Below are 24151 nucleotides of genomic sequence, written 5' to 3'. Positions count from 1 at the left end.
TCCCTGAATTTCTTTCAATCACTTGTTTTTTGTATGCAGATGACACCAACATATTTGTGGAAGCTCCCAGCCTTCCAGCTCTTTTTTACAATGCCACGCTTGCACTCGACAAACTTGGCGCATGGCTACGGTCTAACAAGCTCCTGCCTAATTTTCAAAAAAAGGTCCTACGTTATTTTCCGCCCCGCTCAAAAGACTCTCGATTCCTCAAATTTACAACTAACGTTCGGAAGTTATACTTTAACACGCGCTAGCACTGTTAAATTTTAGGGCGTTCTCTTACACGAAAATTTATCTTGGCAGCCTCATATTAACTTGGTTAGGAGCAACATCACGCCTGGCCTTTATGCTTTATCTCAGTTGAAAAACTTTGTCTCCGTTAACACTGCTCTTATGGTCTACTATGCTTTCATCCATTCTCACATTACATATGCTCTAGAGGTTTACGGCCTCACTTATCCTAGTAACCTTCAACCTCTCCTCCTCGCTCAGAAGAGGGCCCTGAGAACTATTCTAAACTTGGAACCCCGTCAGTCAGTTTCACATGAATTCCGGCTCTTGAGGATACATTCAGTATACAATCTTTTAAACTACGAGGTCGCTTTAATGATGCACAACTTGTTTTATGTCCCTACCAGTAGATTTCAGCTGGTCATGCAGGTCTCTGAAACACCTTACTCTCTTCGACATGATGTAGCCAAACTTCGGTACCCCACCTCACGAACTAACCGTGGGTACTTCTCGTTGAAAACTTTTGGTTGTCAGATCTGGAATAACTTACCGGAAAGCTTCCGTCATATCAATAATTACAGCGAGTTTAAAGGGAAGATTAGAAGTTATTTTCTTTAAGTTTATTGCTGTTTTTTTGTTTTTATTTTTGCAGTGTCTCATATGAAACTGCTTGGTGCTCCGCACTCTATCTCTATAACACTTCTTGTATTTGTAGTTTGGACTGTCATACAGGGCTTGCCCTCACAGTCCTGTTCTATTCTATGTATGTTGTAGATAAAGATGATCAATAAAAAAAAACGATAAAAAAACGATAGCAAGATGACATACAGCTCCGCAGAGGACGACGAAATGCGTTGTGACAGGCGAAACCCACATGATAGTGACTCCTCCGGTATGACAAAGGTAGCGGAGGAGCCATCCGACGCAGGCGAACCATCTGTGAACACAGCCGTGCGGCCTCTGTACTCTGTCCCCATCATTTCCAAAGTAGATTGCTTGAGAACCGGAACGGGAGATCTGTCTCTTCGGCCCCAAGAGGCCAGGTATGTGTGTCGAGAGGGATGGGCTCGGCAGTGTCTATGGTGCCACTGAAGGGTCGGTCGGGACAACAGTAAAGCCACAGATATTTCCAGATGATGCTGTAACACATAGCGAAAGTTTACTGTTCTTCAGCCTACGTAGCTTTTGAACCGGAGTATGGAGCTGGTGATGAGCGAGCAACCTTAAGTAGTGTCGGATGGTTTCTCTTCGGCGGAGTACATCGATAGGTATTTCTCCGACGTCGGCGATCACCCTCCGCGTCTCAGCGCTGCGCGGGGCACCAAGGCACGTCCGCAGGCTGCGTGCCAGTGTACACCGAAGCTTGTGTTGAGACGTGGCTGCCGTGCAATACGGCCAAGCAGGGAGCCGCGAACCAGAGTTTAGTGGAGCACAACAGGATCCCGCTCAGTGCAGCCCCAGCGCACGCCGGCAAATTGGCGAATCACATTGCCTCAGCGCTGAGCCTTGCAGATGATGAAGTCAATGTACCTTCTCCACGAGAGCTTGCGGTCCAGTATAACACCCAGGAACCTGTGAAACTTGACTTGTATGAGGGGGCAATCGCCAATCCGAAGTTGAAACCTCCGCATCTCTCTTCTGGTGCACAGCGTGATCTGTAGATGGCACACCTGTACGCCACAGTCTTGTGACGTGGTCTTCCCTCTTTGGGAATCTCTCTCCGACAGCAGCAGCGAACTGCGCATTTCTCGAGTGACCGCGTTCCTTGAACCATGTAGACACACTCTCAGTTATTAAACGTTTCTCATAGTTACCCGTACACAGAGTGGTAGTGGATTCGTACAACAAGCCATCAACATGGTGTCAGAAGACTGGGTTTTCGCCAAGTGAGCAACTGTAAAGAAGAGAAGGAACATGGAGACGCTGCAGCCACCGCCGAAATTTGACCCGACTGGAGACGGCGCGGCGTATTGGCGCGCATTCTGGCAAGCGTTTACCCTGTACATGCAAGTTACCGGAGCTGACACAAGTCCAAACAGCAAAAGGTAGCTATCCTTCTCACAGTTGGCGGACAATATCTATTAGATGTGTACAATACCATCAATTTTGAAGCACCCACCGAAGCACTTCCCAAACCACAAGAAGACTATGATACGGTGATAGGGAAACTAGAAAAGCACTTTGCACCTGCTGAAAACGAAGTTTATGCCCGCTATGTATTCCGATGCAGAATGCAGAAGCAATGTGAACCATTTGAAAGCTTCATCACAGATCTGAAATTGAAGGCGCGAGATTGCAACTTCGGTGTCGAGCGAGATAAAATGATCAGAGATCAAATTGTGTTTGGCACATACGAAGAAAAGATCCGGGCTGAGATTCTCCTCATGGCAACGCCTGAAGTTCCAAGTAGACAGCGGCGCAGCAGTAAATGTACTACCCAGAAAGTTCGTTCGTGAATGCCAACTAGAGCCCACAACAACATCACTCAAAATGTGGAACAACTCAAGCCTGAAGCCAGTAGGAAAGTGCAAGGTCGAGGTGACAGCAGCATCACAGCAGATATATGATGTGAAATTCATTGTGGTAGCAGAAGACTTAACGCCACTACTCGGACGACAAACCGCTGAAGAAATGAACTTGATCACAATCAACTATGCGTTGGTGTCCAGTGTGGACAATTACCACGAGAAGACTGAACTGCGCGACATTACAACGAAGTATGCAGACGTGTTTCAGTCATCACTTGGCACTCTACCAGGAACTGTGCACCTCGTGACAACTCCGGATGCTGTGCCCAAAGCAGTATCAAGCTGTAGAGTACCAGTGAACATTACGTCACAGGTACAGGACGCACTTAATCAAATGGAGAAGGACGGAATCATCGCGAAATTCGATGAGCCAACCCCGTGGGTGAGCAGGATGGTGGTCACCACCAAGAAATCTGGTTAACTGCGCATATGCATAGACCCACAAGCTCTCAACCAGGCCTTGACAAGGGAGCGACATCCTCTACCCATCCTGGACGACATACTGCCAGAATTATCGAAAGCTAATGTCTTCACTAAACTAGATCTACGGAACGGATATTGGCACTGCGTTTTAGACGAAGGGTCCAGCCTATTAACTTTGTTCCAGACACCACAAGGACGGTACAGATGGTTACGCCTACCATTTGGATTGGCAGTAAGCAGTGAAATATTTCAGAAAAGATTACAAACTGCACTTGAGGGACTGGCCGGGGTATGCTGTGTGGCAGATGACATTCTTGTCTACGGAGTCGGTCGAAACCGAGGCGAAGCTGAGCGTGACGATGACATGAAGCTTCACAAACTGATCATGAGATGTCGTCAGCTAGGAATCAAGCTGAACTTCGACAAATTGGAGTTCAAGAAAAAGAGCACAGTGTTCCTTGGACACCTACTAACTGACAAAGGACTTCAAGTGGACAATGAAAAAAATAAAAGCTATCACAGAAATGCCTCCCCCGACAAACAAAGAAGGAGTCCTCAAATTCTGCGGCATGGTAAACTACCTAGCAAGATTCCTGCCCAGAATATCAGAAATGTTGGAACCCGTCAGACGACTCTCAAACAAAGACGTGGAGTGGAACTGGAGTGATGAGCCAGCTCGAGCTTTTGATGAAGTAAAACAAGCCGTATCAAGCGCGCCAATCTTGAAATACTATGACCCGAAGAAAGAACTGCTTGTCCAATGCGACGGAAGATGAATCACGACAGGAGACAGAGGTGAACCTGCTCACTCGCTCCAGAGTATGTCAAGACACGTTGCAACAGGTGGCCCAAGCAACGAAGGACGACAGAGTGCTGCAGAAACTCAAGAAGATAATCCTGGAAGGATGGCCGGAATCAAAAAAGGAAGTCGACGAAAAATTGAAGATATACTTCCAATTCAAAGACGAACTATCACTAGATGATGACTTGATATGCAGAGGCCAACGTGTCGTGGTCCCCACCAGCATGCGAAACGATCTCAAGAAGAAACTGCATTCAGCACATATGGGTACAGAATCTCTTCTGGGAAGAGCAAGAGAATGTCTGTATTGGCCGAACATGAGTGCAGACATCAAAGGCTTTGTCACTTCCTGTGAGACATGCCAGAAGTACTCCACCAAACAACAACGAGAAACACTCGCCCCACACCCAGTACCCGACCTACCGTGGGAACGAGTGGGAGTGGACCTTATGGAATGCAAGGGCAAACCCTTCCTCGTTACAGTTGACTATTACAGTGGATATTGGGAGGTTGACCAGCTACATGCGACCACAACCAAAACGGTTGTTCTCAAATTAAAGGCGCACTTTGCACGGTACGGCATCCCCGCCATCCTCGTCAGTGACAATGGACCACAGTTTTCAAGCGAGGAATTTGCGACCTTCACCAACAAATGGGGCATCAAGCATATTACGTCAAGCCCAGGGCATCACCAATCAAACGGCATGGCAGAAGCCGCTGTAAAGTCTGCAAAGAAGATAATCTTACGTGCTACAGAAACCAACACAGACATTCATGCAGCTATACTAGAGTACACGAACACCCCCCGACAAGGACTTGACGCCAGTCCAGTTCAAATGCTCATTGGTAGAAGGACTCGTAGCATCTTACCGACCACCACTGAGCTACTTAAGCCGAAGATTGTGGATGTTAAAGCAGCAAAAGAAAACAAGCTTAACCAGTATCGACAACAGTATAACAGCAAAGCAAAAGACCTTCCGGAACTCACAGTTGGAACAGATGTCATGGTACAACCCCTTGAAAACCATAGCAAGCAGTGGAAAAGGGGACAGATAGTCAACAAACTTGACAACAGGTCGTACGCTATTAATATCAATGGAAATATAATGCGACGCAACAGAGTGTTCCTGCGCATAGTACCAGCAAACCCAACAGGGTACAGGGATCCAGAAGCCATTCAAGTATCCACAGGGGACCCATCCTCCAGCGTCTACGACTCCACTGGCACAGATGAAGCTGCTCGAGGGAGCCAGAACCTTAGCATCTGTGACTCTGCCAATCTGGCAACCAGTATTCCTAGCACGAGTGCTGCATCCCCGGAAAGAACGCTTGGGGATTCATCAGCCAGGGACAATCAACGTCCAGCAAGATCCCGTGCAGCTCCGAAGTACCTCGACGACTATGTACGCTCATAAAAAAAAGAAAAAAAAAGAAAGGATGTTGCACAGCGTGATCTGTAGATGGCACACCTGTACGCCACAGTCATGTGACGTGGTCTTCCCTCTCTGGGACTCTCTCTCCGACAGCAGCAGCGAACTGCGCATTTCTCGAGTGACCGCGTTCCTTGAACCATGTAGACGCACTCTCAGTTATTAAATGTTTCTCACAGTTACCCGTACACAGAGTGGTTGTGGATTTGTACAACAAGCCATCAACATCTTCGAGTAAAAGGAAGGACAGCGCTTTTTTCGGTGGAGATATCCATCCCCGCGTTCAAGAAGAAGTTGTTGATGGCGTCCATTGCTGTTTGCAACCGATGTAGAATTGCCGCCCGGGACTTTCCGACAGTCCAAATACACACATCGTCCGCATATATGGAGAGATTTACTCTACTCGGTAGACATTCCTTGAGGTCAACCATGACAATATTTAATAATAACGGGCTTAGGACACTTCCTTTAGGGACACCCTACGGTACAGCGGTGTTCTCTGTGTCACACTCGCCTGTTCAGTCAAAAATTTCCTTTGGCTGAGGAAGTCGGATAGCCATGCAAGCGCTTTCCCAGGCAGTTGAGACCGGAGCAACGCATGCAGAACACCGGGGTGACTTACGGTGTCATACGCACGCTTGACGTCCAGGAAGACAGCCATCACGATTTGCCTCCGGGCTTTCGCCTCCTCAACAGCAGAGTCGAAATCCATCACCGACTCCCTCCATAGAACTACAATGCCTACTGAAGCCTAACATTTCCTGGGGGAAAACAGATCGTCTCTCAAGCCACCACTCGAGCCTGTGAAGTACCATGCGCTCTAGGAATTTGCCTAGGCAGCTTGTAAGGCTGACATGCCGAAAAGACGTCAGATCTAAAGGTTGTTTTCCCGATTTCAGTATGGGGACCACTAGGGCCTCCTTCCACTGAGCAGAGATGTGTGATCTCAAAGAGGACCAAAGGCAAGTGTCATTCAGGTTACGGAGCGCAGGATAGGTGACCAAGTCCGGACCAGGTGACATTTTTTTCCAAGAAAACGCAAGGGCCGTCTTGAGCTCTGCAAACTTGAAGTCTGCATCCATGTCGTGGTCAGATGATGGAGGAGCTTGGTTAATAGCGCGCTGTAACTGCAAAACATGTTCCTGTAAGCCCGAACATTTCGCTGCCTCGGAACTCTCTGCTATGGTCTTGCAAAATTGTCACGCGACATCCTTCTCTGACTTGGTAATCGAGTGAGACAGTGATCGCAGGTGGATTCTTCGGTGGAGGAGCCTCCCTGAGACTTCGAGCAACGCGCCATACCTTCGCAGTACTGGTAAAAGGGGTCAGAGACGTACAGAACTGACGCCATCTACACTCTAAACCTTTTTACACCTTAAAGGGTGTAAACCCAAATGTGCAGGGCACGCACCTTTTAAGGTGTAGTTTAACACCATGAACATTGCGGGGGTGTAATCACGTGCGGGGGTGTAATCACGTGCAAGGGTGTAATTATATGGAAGGGTGTAATTCACAACGCAGAATAAGAAAATACACAGAAAGAGTTGTCAGCTTGATGCAAAAAAAGTACTTTTTTTCGCATCGCGCTGATAACACTTTCTGAGTATATTCCCAGGACTATCTTGGAAAGAAGAGCATTTGTATGTCATTTTGATTATCACAAAATTTTACTGCATCTAACCTATTCAGTAAAAGCTGCTCTGCTCATGCAGCATGTCTATAGGAAATTCATAACTATAATGCGATCATCTACGTGTACAAGAATACATTACACGGCTAGAGGCCAGCATGACTAGAAAACTTATCCTTTATTAGTATGGCTATACATAAAGTGTGGCTATACATAGGAAATATGGCTATACACAGACTAGATGAAGGGACTAGAAAACATTTCAATGAGCTATATGAGCTGTGTCGTACTCCGGCACGTACATGACACCACCAGCACTTAAAAATGGTATGCGTGGCTTATATACTCTGAACAGTCTTTTGACTGAAAATTTGCGATAGCAACATGTACATGCCACCTTTGCACATCTGTAATGTAGCAGATTATTTATGAATGTACCCTACCCAGTGCCTTAGCACTAATACTTTTTTTTTTTGTTAATGGCTTTCATTGAAACGTAAGACCGCTACTCCCGTACTCTTCAGTGAAAACCAGTAATTCAGAACAGAATTACTGTTTGCTTTTTTGCGAGTTCGCTTATGCACATATAATCTACTTGGCTGCTTAGCGCACCGCCCGAGGGAGCTCTGATAGCCTCAAAGAAGCTGCTGAATGTATAAAAAGCTGAGAGCTGCTCTGAATTTTTATACAAAGGTCCTGTAGATTACGTTAGAAATACTTGCAATATAAGAACAACAGGAGTAGCAAACTGGTCTGTGGCTGAACAACTACTTGTGTTCATTCGTTCCTGAGGCACTCTGCTTTGAATGCATTTTGATTGAATGCGATACAATAACTATGCACTGAACATGACTTTGTTCAGAGTTACCGCACCTCACAGTAATAGCCATGCTTGTGCCATGCACTGGACAAGATGCCGTAGATTAAATTTGCAATTACGTGCTTGTCACGGTAAAGTTTCCAGGCTGCTGTTTGTTGAAAAAGATGGCTATTACCGCAGCGCATTGTACTTTTTCAGAAATGACACTACAGGCTTGCAAAGGGGTGTTGCCTGTAATCCTACTACATTTTCAAAAAAACTTATCGTCTTCAAGTGCTGCTGGCAATAGGACGCATTGAATATCCAGTATGCCGAGATAATGCTGGAGATGCCTTCCATTCCCTCAACAACATGGTAAAGGGGGACGTTTTCCACAACAAGCTTGAGCATGCTGCCTTCTTCCACAGATGACCCAGTATATGAGATATGGGGTGTTGGCGGGGCATTTGCAGTCTGTGTGCCAGAAAGAACAACATATAAGTACCATTGTATATTACTAGCAGCTGACGAACACAATGGCAATAAGGTGGTGCTATGCTACAGGGCTTTTCCGTAATCATGTCTAAACAGCTATCATAAAAAGTAGGCATGACAAAAACATGAAGTCAATGGCGCCCACTTTCATATTGCTTTTGTTACTTGTTGATGGTGCCTTTGTTTTACGTTAACAGTGTTTGTGAAGTCAGATGTTGTGGCATTTCCGATCTGAACTCAAACTGCCGAAAAGCTACCTAAAGCCGCATAGAAACACCATCAAAAGAGAGATAAAAGCGAACACCACGGACTGCATAGCTTTTTCGCACATTTGCTTTTCTTAATTTTTTATCATTCATATTTTCTGTGCACTGCACGTGCAGGATGAAGTTAGGATGTAAAGGCCTGCTTTGCATAATAGGTACGCCACGTATGCCTAACCGCCCATGATTGTGGCAAACTGGCCCTGATAGTATCATTGAAAAATTTTGGCGTGTATACAGACACATGGGTCAAAGGTCACACGCATACTGCAAAGGTTACTCTTTACTACTGCTATAACTATGGTTGGTAACATTATTGGAAGAAAAGATGGTAAAGTCGGGCAGATTTTCAGGTGCACTATATTTTGATACAGGAGAGCTTTTAGAAATAAGAGCAGTAAAAGGCGAGGAAAGTGGGGCCGTCCATGACGCTACTAAATGCAGCAAAGAGCTTTAGTAAATAAGGAAATACAGAAGTGCAGTAGTACAGCCCAGTCCATGAAAGACCTTCGATTTGAGCTGGTACTAATTTGTTAGAAAGAAGGCTCTTACTGAAAGATCCGGAGTATCGGGGAAAACGTCTTGGAAAATTAAATACTGAAGAAGATATGTAGGAAGCTATCAAGATTGGAAACAAGAGGAACTGGGACAAGAAGTCATATCTGAAAATGTATCAGTGGATTCGAGATGTCAAGAGATTTTCAATTTTAATGGTCATGTATTTGAATGTATAGGAAGCTTTAATTTTTAGTTTTTACCTAAAAAAACAATAATAATTAATAAGAATATGTGAAGGAGGAAAATTAAGGCTCTGGTGTTACTGCACACGCTCCGTTGGCTGTGGCCCTGCTAACCAGTGGAGTTTATATTGAATTTTATTTTTTTCTCCCTTTCCCTGAGACACCTTGCATGGGATGGGTTGTTACTTACTCCTCTCCCTTTCCTATAATTGATTTTATCATTCAGTCTATAGTTCTTCATTGTAGATAAGTAAATAAATTGCTCAGTTGTCTGGTGACGTAAACCCGCAATTATTAAATTAATAAATAAATTGGAAGACACGGCACTTACCGACTCGTGAACAAACAGGCTGCCAATGGCTCTGGTCTCCTTAAACATGTCAGATAGGGCTCTGGTAGCAAGCAAAGCTTGGAGATCTTAGTAAGAAAAAAGGAAGAGTAAATTAAATCTACACCTTAATAACACTAACTTTGCAATACCTGCACAGGATTTCAAATTATTAGTTAAGACGGTAGCCAGAGAATGGCGCTTGGCAATAATTTCAAAATGAGTTAATTTTAGTGTCTATTGGAGTATAATAACTGAACCACAAGATGAAGGCAAACGCTACTTACGTTTCTTCCGCCTCTGACATCCTTGGAACCTGTCGAGGCCCAGAATGCTACTCCTGATATCATGAGCACAGCGTACGTCTTTGTTGGTTACAATGTGCAGCACTTTGTAGATTGCGTCCTCTACTGCTTTCACGGCGTCCTTTTGTGTTAGTAGTTCAAACTCATGCATGAACTGAAAGTTAAAAAAAAAGAAAAAAAAACGAGACCAAATTGCTTTTTTTCTGTTTCCATGTATCCCAATTACTTACTATCTTAAAGTCCATGATGTAAGGGAACTTCCTTACAGAGTCCAAAACCATGGTTGTTCTCATTTGCTTTGACCTTTCTTGGAAGCTTTGTTCTAAGCGCGTAAACATTTGAGGAACATCTGGTTGTTGCTTCAGGTATTCATCCAAGAGCCATTCTTCGTGTTTGTTAATATCTGACGTGCTAAACGTGCTCTGTGCGTTCTCCTGTGTAAAATGCATAACTCAGTGTGGCAGGTTTAACATACGCCACAGATACTTACAGATGGTCTTGGTATCTTGTTGCGCTGCAACATATTTGTGCCATCCATGTCCTTCTCTGCATCCCTTTTAACACCATATTTGGCTCTGGATTCTTTCACCATTTCATTGTTAGTTATCTTACGTCGCTCATTTTTAAATTTATTTCGAAGGCTTATGACCCAAGAATCCTTAAAAGAGAAAGAAATTAGTCTTGACGTCCTACCGTATTCAGCTGCTTCAGTTATTTACAAAACACAAATTCTGAAAGAGCAAGCTATATCGTACATAAAGACATTATGTCAGCAACTCACAAAGCCACTTCCTTTGTCATCAGCCAAGTTACGGTACTCTGTGACAAGCGAGTTGGCCACCTTCGAATAAAACTTGGCAGAAGGGTATCTGAAAATGTGAGAAATTACTTTTCAGAGAACGCCAAAATATACAGGGTGTCTGGCGAGGAAGTGTCAAAAAATTAAAAAAAACAAAACAAAAAACTAGGGGTGATAAAAGCATGGGACTTGCTTTATGAGACTCCTGAAGGATTTTGCCACCTACTGTAATGATTTTCGTTAGTGTGATTAGTGGAATTTCGCTAATTAATTTTTGAAAAATGCCAAGGAAACGTCACGTTTTTCTGCCGGAATTGGAAAGGCCATGTCTGGAAAAGCGTATCCCAGTCAAAACTGGTTGATATTGCGCAAGGTTTTTCAGAGAAAAATTGCTACCTGAAAAGCACCCGCAATCCTGTCGCAAGTTGAGCGCTCTGGCGGCCTTCGCTTCGAGGCGGATACAAGCTCCGCCCAAGGGCCCTCTGAAAAACATGCGCAACATAAACTAATTTTGACTCTGATACGCTTTTCCAGGCATGGCCTTTCCAATTCCGGCTGAAAAATGTGACGTTTCCTTGGCATTTTTCAGAAATCAATTAGCGAAATTGCACTAATTAATTACACTAACGAAAATCATTACAGTAGGTGGCAAATCCTTCAGGAGTCTCATCAAGCAAGTCCCATGCTTTTATCACCCCTAGTTTTTTTTTTTAGTGATTTTTTGACACTTTCTCGCAGGACACCCTGTATACAGATGACATGCACATGATCAATGCCAAAGATTGTTTTAAAATATATACATACAGTGTGCATCGAATCATCGACTGGTACAACTCCTCTACGATTTTTTTGTGTACTGAAGGTGTCAGTATGGCTTCTTCAAGCTTTACGTTCATCCTGCAGAAGTCCGGAAATGTGTACTCTCTGCCATCACGATCGTCACTTGGGCAATCGCTGCAGCTGAAGGGATTTGTTATGTTTACAGTGTTTAGACATGTTGTAGATGCGGGCAAGCTGGTGGCCCATGTCCATGGTGAATAACGCCTGAGTTTGGGTAACAAAGAAGGTAATAGATGACACGCATACACATATGCATGTGTGTGCGTGTCATATATTCCCTTCTTTGTCACCCAAACTCATGTCTTACTCACCATGGTTACAATGTCTATTTTACATTCGTCAGAAAAGTAAAATTGTAAAATCAGGTAGTCACCTCTCTGTGAGAATTGATGAATGTACAACGCCTGATGACGATTCTTTTGGTTCCAACAGAACTGGGGTTTCCTGTAAAAATGGGACGTATAAATTAGTTGGTTTTACCCTTGGCGAGGTTACAGCAAGGTACTCCGCCAATACGCAGCGATTGACGAACACCATGAGTACTGTTTATCACCGAATGCGAACCGGCAGCATTTCCATAAACAAGAACAGACATGTGATACTCACTGTGGCGACCACAAATATTTCTGCCTTGTCAGGAATAACGTCATCGTCCGCAAGGTCGATGTTTCTTTTGAAAACGTCGTCGAATACCTGTTGAAGATGGGAAAAATTTACGATAAACGCATCTCCGGTTGAGGACGGGAAAACAGCGGGAAAGTACGACAGCGAAGCTGTGACATCCGGCAATTATGTTGGGGAGTTGGGGGCTAACACATTCGCCGACCATACGACCGTCCAGCACTGCGTTTCCACGACCACATTATCACACGTGCACAAGTTCGCGTTTGCGTGTATGACGGGAGCAAACGCGAACTCCACGTCGTGTAACGCAGCCCTTATCTCTACGCACACGATTAAGTTCTCCAGCATAAAATAAGAAAACACATGCTCAGAAAACGGGTATTACCTGAAACCTGTCTCTGTCCAAGTTCACAACTGGTGCTAGCAGTCTGCATGCTCGTACAGCGTCTTTCAGGGCGGCGAGATGGGGATCTTGTAGTGTTAGTTTCCGCGCTATATCCGCGCTTTGTACGACGACAAGGCATGAGACAGATGCCATTCGTACAGCTACGAGGCTCTGCAACCTGTGTAGTTTCAACGACTAACGTTTGATTCGTGATGAACGCACAATATATATCCCTCACCTACGAAGCGTGCAAATTCAACCACCGCGCGTTGTCCCACGTTGGCTCAAAGGAGCAACAACACACACCGACAACGTATCCGTAGGTGGCGCTATAAGCCTATTTTTTTGCGTGTTTCTTGCTGGTATCACAATTTCGCTGTAACATAATTCTGATTAGATATATTCTAATCAGGTATCAATTACGTAACTGGAAAACACATTACGTTATAAAATGCAAAGAAGGTTACAAAGCAGGAGTGATAAAATCGGTCTTTCCTAGCAGCCTCACAAGACCGCGCCGAGTGCGCGAAAGTATCATTGCTTCATTCTCACGTCTTGTCAAGCTCAGCTTTTCAACTTGGCAGAACGGTGACAGCCTAATGTAACCAAGCGTGAAGCGATGTAAAGGGTCATCAGTGAAAGAACCGAGGGAGAGATGTTCATCTGGAAAAGCCCACCCGACAACCTCCTCCAACACATTTCTGCGTAGCCATGTGACAAGGTCCGTCCACAGAACGAACCAGCCGCAGTGAAGGACACGGTACGTATTCTGAGTAAGCTAAACACGCACGAACGCACAGTTACCATCTTGTTCATTAACAGCTTTACGTGAAAGGGAATCTTTGCGACGACGGTAGTCCGAGCTAACTGAATCCGAAAGCAGGCAGGAATGAACTAGCAGAGATAAAGAGATAAGATCTTCCCTACCCGAAAGATTAAGAATATGACAGATGGAGGTTACAGCTCCGACGCAACCATTCTTTTTCTTCCACCAGCGCAATAATTGGGCGAAAGCTAATTTATTTTGGTCAGCAGCTTGGTTACAATTTGTGTTTTAAGAAACTGAAGCCTAATGTGTCAAGTTTAACTTTTTAAAATTTATTACAGATGCCAAATCTACGCTACTTCCAGTGCCCCAGATGCCAACACAGGGCATTTACTTTGAACTCACTGCTGCGTCACCTATCCTCATCTCATGGCTGTGAGAGGAATTGGGCTTGTGATCTGGGAAAATGTGCCAGAACCTATACATCGTTGTCTCGTTTCCGAGAGCACCTACTCAAAACGCACAGTAGTGACCAACCTCAGTGCGTCGATTCTTCTAGTGTGCAACCTGATACCAACGTTGAGCATGTGGACAACATGGAGAGCAGTGATGATGATAATGCAGAAGCTATCCCTCAATCGGCTCAACAAAATGCTTCAGCTGATCTACCATCCACAAGTACTGCAAGCACAAGTACTTTGCGGCCAACCACTGAACGACAAAATCCTGTGAAAGAATTCGCAATGCTCCTATTGAAATGGAAAGAAGCAAAGAAGCTACCAGAGTCAACGCTTAACGAGATTGCAAACGACATGTTCAATTTTTTCAATGATTGTGGGCCACAGCTTTTTTCTGCACAAGGTAGTGATGTGGAACCATCTGTGAATAGTGAAATGGGGCAACTTTTGACAAAAAAAGGTCGTGAACGCTTTTGGACTGGTGCCCTTCCATATGTTGAGCCAGTCACAGTGACCTTAAATGAAGCTGGCGAAGCACGAGTAAGCTTCCAGTACGTGCCCATCTTGGAGGTGTTGAGACACTACGTCGAATGGCTTGACAATTCATTCACCAGTGACCCATGCAGGTTTGCTGACACCTTAAGCTCAGTGTTTGATGCATCAGCCTTTGCAAGCCATGAGTATTTCTGTGGGGATCGGGAAAAGTTGTGCATCCAGCTTTACACCGATGAATTTGAGGTGTGCAATCCCATCGGTGCACAAAGACAAAAACACAAGCTCATGGCTGTGTACTATACTTTGCTAAATGTACCATCACGCTTGAGAGCACAACTTTCACACATCCATTTGGCTCTCTTATGTAAAGAAAAGCACATTCAAAAGTACGGGTTTGACAGAGTACTGGAACGGCTGCACCAGGATATTGCCCACCTGGAAACTGAAGGTATCACGGTTCACAACAAAATGATTACTGGAAGCGTATTCTGCCTCTCAGGTGACAATCTCTCAAGCCATCGGATTGGTGGGTTCAAGGCAAGCTTTAACCACGGACACATTTGTCGATTTTGCATGGCTCTACATCATGAAATTCGAACAAAACACAAAGAACAGGACTTCGTGTTGCGCACTCCAGCACTCCACAAGTTCCACTTGGACATGCTTCGTGGGGGTGTTGCAACGTTGCCTCTTTATGGCCTTAAAGCACCATCTGCAGTTCACACAAAGGGATTTCATCCCACTGAACACTTGCCACCTGACGTAATGCATGACTTGCACGAAGGTGTCATACCGTTTGTGTTGCGCCACTTTATAAGATACTTCATCTCCCAGAGACTGTTCAGCCTTGATGTACTGAATGAGCGCATCTTAAATTTTGCTTATGACCAGTGTGACAAGAAAAACAAACCTGAGCCAATCTCCCAGCACTTTTTGTCTAGTGGAGGAGTAATGAGAGGTACAGCCTCACAGAGGTTTTGTCTTTTTAGGAACCTAGCATTGTACATCGGAGATTGTGTTCCGCACGAAGATGAGACATGGCAACTATATACAGCATTTCGTGAAATTGTCGATATTATAATGAGCAAGTGCATACCACGAGTGTATGTTACTTATCTGGAGCGCTGCATATTTTCTTTTCTGGAAGGTTTCACAGCACTGTTTCCACAAGTGTCCGTACCATGCAAAATGCATTATATTGTGCATTACCCGAGATTCCTCAGCATGTATGGTCCCCTTGTAGATATCTGGTGCATGCGGTTTGAAGGAAAACATCAATATTTCAAAGACATTGCAAGAAAAATTCGTAATTTCAAAAACATATCCTATTCATTGGCCAGAAGGCACCAACTCGGTCAGATGTACGTGTGGTCAAAGCAGTTCATGAGTCATGTCACCTCCACTGATGGAACAAGAGAGGTGCTACTTGAACACGTACCCGAACACATAAGAAACTATGTTTCTGACAATCGCATGGTTGTTGGCACTGTGATGTCTGTCAGAAGTGTTACGATTGATGGCCTTACAGTTTCTGCAAGCTGTGTAATCGTAAAAGAAATTCCTGAAGATGACTTGCCGGTATTTTCAGAGATCTTAGGAATATATATTGTAAATTCTGAGATTCTTTTCATTGCACAGTGTTTAACCACCGTTGGATACGATAGCCACTTGCATGTCTATGTGGTAACCACCAGTCAGGAAACGACTGTTGTGGAAAATTGGAACAGCGTTTCACCTGACGTGCTGAACCTGCACAAACTCCCTGATGGCAGGCACGTTATCAATCCACGTCATGCGCTTCTGTAATGTGCCTTATTTAATCAGTCAATTCATGTTATGTGCTCTTGGATTGCCTATGTTATACCCAAAACGCACTGACGCAGGATCCACATCGCGCGCAATCGTGATTAGGCAGACATTGCGATCGTCCTGAGGTGCGGACAAAGCGAGTATCGGCGACAGAGATCAACGACGCAGACACTTGTCCCGCGCTCGCGAACATGATTACACACTTCAAGGAGGGTTGGCACAGGCGCAGTGGCTTCCTTTCACTTCTTCGTCTTCTCTCTACTCGCACTGCCGGTTCCGGGCGTTCCGGGCTGGCACGAAGGCGGTGATGGCAGCGGCCCGAACGAAGAAAACAACATTGACAAATGCTGAAACAGCTGAAACAGCATTTGCATTAATGTGAATATATTTCAAGTAGACATCCTGGACCAATGTTTTCTTTTAATTTGAAACTTCAGTGGGTATTGTGGAAAGCTGGTGCGAAGCTCTCACCAGACGGCGTCAAATGAAAACCTGGATCACGAACGTGAAGTGCGGACGGCGCAGCGCGTCCAGCGGGATTGTGTCAACCAGGATTGCGGGTCGATCCAGATTGTGTGTGACAGTGCGTTTTGGGTATTACTTCTTCACTTATGTCAAGCTTTCCTTTGCCTGAATTAATCCACGCCTCGCGGTTAATCATGCCATGTGTTTATTATTTCTTCATGTTGTGCGTTCTTTCAGTGTTTCATACGTAATTTTAATGCGCTCATGTATAATGTTCCCCATTTATGTTAGCAGTATTCGATCTGCTTTCAGTGAACAAAATAAATGTGTGTTCAACATTCAAATACACCTTAGAATACACCCTGTATCGCACCCTCACCGAAATTTTTCAGAAAAGGGTGTAATACACCATTCTTACACCCTCAAGAGCTCTGAAACAGATTCTTGGGGTGTAAAAAGGGTGTATTGCTGCTGTGTACAGCCATTCTACACCCATTTTACACCTTTAGGGGTGTGAAAAGATTTAGAGTGTACGTACATCCACTGCCTTCAGGGCCTTTTGTACCATTACGTTCGCACGACGTACATCCTGAGCATCCATGAGTTGGCCAGATTGCCGAGCCTTTCGCTCCGCCTGTCTCCTATAAGCACGCCAAAGTTCCACTACTGAATCCGTACCTGCATGACCAGCAGCGACCTTAGCAGCCGTGGCTGACGACGTTAGGCACTGCACAATGAAATCAGCAATTTCCTCTGCTGACTTTCTTGCTCAGGTTGCGAAAGACTGTCAATTGGTCAACCGAGCGATCCTGTGGCCTGCACCGGAAGCGTACCCGGAATACGAAAGGAATATGGGGAGATAGTTGCTACCTCTGCCATGCAAATCCGTACTCCAAGTGACATGTGGAAAAAGATCCCTGGAGCAGACCGAAACGTCTTGTGCGTCCGTCGAGAAGTCCCGACGCAGGAATGTTGGAGGCCCATCATTCAAGACACAGAGGTAGAGATCTTCAATGACGTCGCACCACAGAGACCCCTTGCCATCCCGATCACGGCTTCTCCACATAGGATGGTGCGTGTTCATGTCACCAACTACAGGCTGGGGATCACCCAATCCACCAAGAGCCGACCGCAAGTCATGCATTGTCACGAGGACTGACGGCGGGGCATACCTACTCAAAACAGACAATGTTGTTCTTCCAAGCTGAACTCTGCAATGCACAAGGTCGAACGGTAGTGGCACCACCGGGTGTGTCTGCGTTGTAGTCAAATATCGCCGCACACAGAGCACTGTTTTCCACACTGACACCCCGGGTTGACCAAAAACATTGTAGCCACTAAGACGAAAGTGGGACTTCACACATGCTTCCCTGATGGCCATAAGGGGAGTCTGATATTTCAACAGAAACAACTTGAGGTCCGGTAGCTTCATGCGCAGACCACGCGCATTCCATAGGAGGAGGGTAGCCCGCCCATACAGATGTTCCATGCCTCGCTGACAGCAGCCTTTCAGTCGCAAGCAAGACCTGCACATCTGGGAGACCCGCAGCCCCGGGAGAAGCCGCCAAAAGTGTCTTTAGAACCGCTATGACCAAGGAAAGTAGCACCGCTGCCGAGTCATCACGACTCGTTGCCATTCGGCTTGGCTGTAGTAGCTGGGGTACCGCGGCCCGCTCTGCGACCGCAGCATAGGACTCGCGCAAAGGAGACGACGACGGGAAAGGAGTACGAGCATCCAGCTCCAGCATGGGCTCTTGTTTGCGGTGCAGAGACCGGTGAGTCTGACCTGGGGTAGGTTTTCTCTTGCGGCGCTGCACCGCAGCAGTCATTTGCTGTTTACATGGCGCTGCTCCAACCGGGGCATCGTTACTACTGCTGACCACAGGACGGCCTACGCTGGGGAGTACACCCGTCTGGAAGCGCTGGATCGCTGATCTCTTCTAAGGACACAGAGAATGTGAGGCCGCATGTGGTCCACCACAGTTGGCTCACGCCGCGCAGTACAATGCTGAAGAGTGGGCGAACATGAGCAGATCTTGCATCGTGTGGACCAGCGGTAATTGCGCTGGAGATGACCGAAACGCTGGCAATTATAGCATTGGACTGGGCCATCCACGTATTCATAAATGTCATGTGCGCCAAATCCCAAGTGTACCTTGTTGGGAAGCTTCAGGGTGGGCTTAAACGTAAGGATAACGCTCCGAATAGGAATGTAGTTGTGGGTACCGTCCTCTTGGTAAACATGACAGGTATGCCGGCATACGGAGATGACGCCTTCTTGCTCCAGGTATAAGGCAAGGTCTGCGTTGTCATAGTCCAGAGGGACATCACAGATCTTCCCCATATTGGTCACAGCTCCCTCAGACTTCACAAAAACACACAAGCTGCCATCTTTGTTTATGCGATGATGGGGGATTGCCTCTTGCGCAGCAGTGCAGACGTCTCTAGCCACATCGTTTGGGTTTACTTTCCAGAAGGAACGGCTGACGTCGACGGGTTTGAACAGCACAGGTATTCTTTTTGGCCGATTCTTTCTACATGTGACCAACGTAAAGCGGTGCGCCGTCTCATCATCTTCAGGGTCCTTCACGGTGTTGTACGGGATCGTGGTCTCCGACCAGTCACGGTGCGAAAACTCAGGATTAAGAGAACCACCTGCCTCTGCCATCTGACAATCAGCACAAGTTGCGCCAAGCGAACTTGCAGCAGGTGGATTTGCACAAGTTGCACTTACAGGCGGATGACGCCAAACAGGTGGTCGACTTCTGGATCTCCATAAGTCTCTTACCTGACTTGCAGTAGCTCACGGGGTGTCTCGCCTGTCCTTCATAGGCAGGCTGGAGAACCAGCAGGCCCAAGGGTGGACCGAAGGAACGCGTTAACGGTGCAGTAGGAATATTTCAGAACTAAGCCTAGTTTACAGCTTGAGCGATAGAAAGCGACGTCCGTGCTTAGCGCGAGCAAGCAGGATTTGATTTGGCCTCGTACTGTTCTGATGTTAAACTGACAGTTCTGGTACATTTATGGCTGCGTCTTCTCTTCTTATATATTTACGTTTAAATTTGTTTGATAAGCGCTATAGAAACACGTACGTCACGGTTGGAAATAGTAGGCCGGGACCTACGAGCTGACTCATCGGCGCTGGCAGGACTCTATTCACTGGGCCATCGGGCCGTGCCAAATGAGAACATGACGGTCTCAGCCCAGGCCAAGTCGGGCCCGGAAATATCGGCCCGTGCATGGCCCTCTATTCTGCGGCCGAAGCTTTCGGTAATAATGCCATGCATGGTAACAGGAACAGAATTGGCCGGTCAACATGACCAAACGCACAAATTATACACAACTCTCGACAAACGAAACCTTACAAAGCGGCTACGAAGTCACCACAAGAAGCTGTAGCAGCTGCGAGAGGAGCAGTGTAGATCAGATTTCAGATGCGTGCGCAACAGAAGCTAGAATAGTGCTGAGACGGTTATATAATAGCACTGTTATGTGATTTTGAGCTCCATCTCTTGTATTATACTTTCCACAATGCTGGTAATGCAAAAAATACGGTTCCTAGCGAGACATATTTAAAGAAATTCATACGTCATCTTCATTGGCAGATCATATCTTGTCATTACGGCTTATCCATTCGTAATTTTGACGTGAAACTCCTCATTAAACGCACCTGACAAGTAGGGCATATAGCGAAATAGCGCGAACATTTTGTTCTCCCTGCGTTGCATTGCGAGTGTATTCGAAATAATGAGCATTGAGTGCAGAATATACCTGCTTCGATAAGTCTATGACACCCCCTTAGAGCCGCCCTTTAAAGGAGCAGTCTAGAGGCCCACAACTTTTTTTCTGTTTTTGGTCAGTATGGAATGTTAGGCGGCCGAAAACAGTTTTCCCACAATTAGTGCAACCGTAGCTAAATTGGGACGCCTGCAATAGCTCCCCGAACCTCCCGCGCGCGAAACACCCTCCTTCGCCTTCACGATAGGCACGTGATGAGCGCCACCACACACGTCACTATGTGACGCAAGTGGTGAGGACGCTCCTCATTGGACTTGGGATCACATGATCGAGGTGAGCATCATCGCCCAGGCCGGAGCGTCTGCTACCGCTTGGGAGACGCCATGCGTTCTCCGGCTTCGTGATGTCCGAAACGGAGGGTTTGAAGGCTGTCAACGACACAACCACGATTTTTTGGGACCGCAGGCACCACGGGAAGAACGAGTGGTGCAGCCCGAAATTAACTGCGTTTGTACAGCAAAAACCCCGTGCTTCTCGACAGTGTGCAGCCTGTCCGACAGTTTTCACCGCGCAGTTGGTTCAAGGGCTAACAGGTGGCGCCACAATACCGCTTCCACAATACCGCTTCGCAATAGCTTTCTGCTGCTGTGAATTCTGAGATTGCACAGAAGCCACGGATATATTACTCTTGTGACCGTAGTCTTATTTTCTCAGGCTGCGTATATGCTTCTTCTTTTAAAGAAAATGTGATATAAATCATATAAATAATAGAAGTCAACAAGAAGCAGCTAGCAATGTTCGTAGCAGACGGTTTTTCCTACGAACGAATGAGGGGCTCTCTACCACGAACGTCACACTAGAGTGGGTGTGGTCTGCAGTTGGAGCGCTCCGGCCTGTCACCGCGGCAGCGATTTTCCAAATTAATTGCACCGTGGTGACACAACTTTGGACAGAAATATTTTGTGGGAATGCTTTTCACATACTGCTTTACAAGATGACAGCAGTTTTGGGCCATGTTAGATACCACTTTAATGCTCATTTAAAAGTTCAGATTCCACTTCGAACCACGACAAAAAATTAGTGTTTAGGATTGTGGAGAATAATGAGACCTTCCGCCTGCTAGCGGTTCAAACTGGAGAGAAAACGGCAAAAAAATGGGCAGGTTCATAACTCTAAATCTCTCTCTAAACTCTAAATCTAACTCTAAACTAAACTAACACTAAAACTCTAAATCTAAAATTGATAAACCGACAAATATTCGACAATCGATCAATCGATATCAACCTACAAACTTGATATGTTAACAAAGACAATAGCATTCTTCAGACCTAAAAATTGTCTCAAATATGTGCTTTGTGAATTCTTAGTCACCAGTGGCCCTGTTCGTAAAAAAATAAAAGAAAATCTGGGGATCCGACGCAAAAGTGTTAGCATTAAAAGTTGAAAACTATTTGCGACCTCCTTCACAACCCTATACAGGCCGTCACAAACGCACACAACCTTTCACACGGCTCTACCCAAAGCTAACTCAAGACAGCATTTGCAGCCGAACGAGCCTTTCGAGCTCACTCCGATTGAGTTTGACGCCGCCGTCTCGCGGGCTTCTTTTGCCGCCGCTCGTTCGCGCAGCTTTCACCCAAGGCGGACCGACGCAATGACTTCTGAACCTGTCGACCCCCACAACTGCACTGCGGAGTGCCGACGCGAGGAGATGAAAGGGCAGTATATTGCAATGGTTGGGAAAAACTCACGTGACCTCTAGCATTGGCCTTGTCGTTGGACGACAGATAAGTAGCTTTTTCTTTGCTTTTTTTAGACTCCTTGGGTAACCTGTGACGCTGCCGATGCTCTCCCTTTCTAATTCTGTTCTCTCCCTCTCCCACACTTTTGGAGTTAAGGACGGTTGTGGATTTTCGTTCGCGTCGAGTGAAATAAATAACAAAACGCGGAAGCGTTGGCTGTTTCCGTTACACAAGGTGCTCTATTTTCTGGGTAGGTATTTCAAAATCATATATATGCACTCTGCTGTAGTCGCGCCAAACACAAACATGACATGAACACTGTTTCTGAGATTCGAGTAATATGCCGAAGCAACTTCGTATTCACTGATAGCTGATGTTTCATATGGAATACTTCACAGTAGAACAACAGTATATTGAGTGCACAGGCACACACATTCACAGATCCAGCATGACAGAGTTCATGTTCATATCCCTTTGCTGTTTGCCTAGGCGTCTGGTTGACTCGTCACAAAGGAACTTGTGCAGCTGTTATGCGAAAGATGATGCTCCAACCACCCAGAGTGGCTTATCCATTCTGCTGTATCCATGCAGGTGCTTTTCTGAAGCAGATATGAGTTGAGTGCTTATACCTGAGCAAGAAAGACCAGAATAGGGATCAGAAACGTGAAAACCAAAAATTCTACCGGCCTAAATGCTGTGTAAATGCCACAGGTGTGGTGCTATGCTATGCTAAGGGGTAGAATGGAATAGGAACTGATTTACCCGTCATCGAGTGGGTGGCGGAAAAACACAGTATTGGTCCTTCTTGGATCGTTGTCACACCAAGCGAGCGAAGCGGAGCTGCCTTCCACTTATCTATCACTGAATTGACTTGAAGAACTATCGAAGAGGCTCCGAGTTTACCAGGGTCGGTATCGACAACATGTTAATGCAACCACAGTAAACTCCATCCATGGCGGTATCGGCATGGATGCTTTGGTTGCGCCCCTGCTGCATCCACCGCATCTCGAAACTTTACGGCGAGCTATTCAGGCACCGCCGACACGGCGCCACCCGCTTACGCGCGCTACGGAAAGTTTATAATTTCAAATCGACCAATGAGCGCTCGCATGCCGTGGGTGCGGCTGCAGGAGCAAATGGGCTGGTGAGAGTTGAGAACTCCCTCTTCGACGTAAAAATTTTGACGTATCGTGACGTTTGATGACGCGAAAAGCTCGCAGCGCCTCAGCGCGCGTCGCGTCGCGCCGTCAGGCAGCGCCGCGTCGCGCGTTGCACTCTCCAACAACCCTCTCCTTCGTTCTACACTCACCGCGCGTGCGCGCCGCGCGGTGCGGATCCGCCGACCATGCCGCGATGGTTGGGTGGCGAGGACTATAATATTAACGCAATCGACATCGATTACTTTACATCACAAGTCACCCATTACCTGCATCCGCTACTGCGTAAAGGAACCACACTCACGCACATATATTTTATTTTTCGTATCACCTGCAGAGTTTAAAATGTCCTGCGCAGAGGAAACAGATTACACAGGAACACTTTTCTTCACCGCCACACCAATTTTTCTTTCACAATACAGCCTTCCGCTTCCAGCAAGAACACGCAAGGGCGGTCTTGTGATATGGGTGATGTGGGCACGCCGAGGGGCATAAACATTGCAAGACCAAAAGTGCTCGTGCCATCTATTTCTGTTCTTTAGCCTTCTTCACATAACGACCAATGACAGGGGAGACACAAGGCAAATGAGTTCGATTACTTTGATGAGAACAGGGCAGCGGGCATAACAGTGGTACATCCAATCGGGAAATGACACTGTAACAATGTGTGATGGCGTGGAGACATACAAGAGCTCAGCCATACAGCGGCAATGGTCAGCATGAAGGCTAAGGCATATTACTGTCTTATGTAATCTTACTGTCTTCTTCACTCTCTTATGTGTAACACACTAACACCAGTAATAAAAAATTTTGAGTATTATAATACGAATACAGAATCTTTTTCAAACTCGTATTATATATGTAATAGTAACACAAGAAGCATTACAGCAACACTATCA

At 46.0% G+C, this 24151-nt stretch overlaps 3 protein-coding genes across 5 annotated transcripts in view; 2 read left to right on the top strand and 1 right to left on the bottom strand.

Moving 5' to 3' along the window:
- Positions 1-24151, top strand: part of LOC135378912 (atlastin-2-like) — a 277503-nt gene that overhangs the window by 47987 nt on the left and 205365 nt on the right. The window lies entirely within an intron of this gene.
- Positions 7206-12857, bottom strand: LOC135378911 (sterile alpha motif domain-containing protein 3-like). Of its 2 annotated transcripts, none has more exons than XM_064612073.1 (10): positions 12623-12857; positions 12220-12306; positions 11987-12057; positions 11578-11733; positions 10756-10843; positions 10465-10632; positions 10205-10408; positions 9957-10128; positions 9673-9758; positions 7206-8317 (listed from the first exon to the last, which is right to left on the bottom strand). In XM_064612073.1, the coding sequence occupies exons 1-10, from the start codon at positions 12773-12775 to the stop codon at positions 8036-8038; spliced, it is 1467 nt and encodes a 488-aa protein (XP_064468143.1). In that variant the 5' UTR covers positions 12776-12857; the 3' UTR covers positions 7206-8035. The 2 variants fall into 2 exon arrangements, with proteins under 2 accessions (XP_064468143.1, XP_064468144.1); XM_064612074.1 differs by having other exon boundaries at positions 11578-11670.
- Positions 12606-17774, top strand: LOC135379153 (uncharacterized). The gene is made up of 3 exons (XM_064612401.1): positions 12606-13382; positions 13730-15299; positions 17389-17774. Exons 2-3 carry the CDS (start codon positions 13730-13732, stop codon positions 17772-17774), a joined length of 1956 nt encoding a protein of 651 aa, XP_064468471.1. The 5' UTR covers positions 12606-13382.

The sequence above is a fragment of the Ornithodoros turicata genome, chromosome 1, assembly GCF_037126465.1.
Source record: "Ornithodoros turicata isolate Travis chromosome 1, ASM3712646v1, whole genome shotgun sequence".
Taxonomy (NCBI): Eukaryota; Metazoa; Arthropoda; class Arachnida; order Ixodida; family Argasidae; genus Ornithodoros; species Ornithodoros turicata.
This window is presented reverse-complemented; position numbering and strand designations above follow the sequence as displayed.

Excerpts from the sequence above, each read along its gene's own strand:
- LOC135378911 (XM_064612073.1), bottom strand. The coding sequence starts at position 12,775 with ATGGCATCTGTCTCATGCCTTGTCGTCGTACAAAGCGCGGATATAGCG. Across the intron at positions 12,058-12,219 it reads AAATATTTGTGGTCGCCACA|GAAACCCCAGTTCTGTTGGA; the intron begins GTGAGTATCACA and ends CCATTTTTACAG. Across the intron at positions 8,318-9,672 it reads GCCTGTTTGTTCACGAGTCG|ACTGCAAATGCCCCGCCAAC; the intron begins GTAAGTGCCGTG and ends TCTGGCACACAG.
- LOC135379153 (XM_064612401.1), top strand. The coding sequence starts at position 13,730 with ATGCCAAATCTACGCTACTTCCAGTGCCCCAGATGCCAACACAGGGCA. Across the intron at positions 15,300-17,388 it reads TAGTGGAGGAGTAATGAGAG|GTTGCGAAAGACTGTCAATT; the intron begins GTACAGCCTCAC and ends TTTCTTGCTCAG.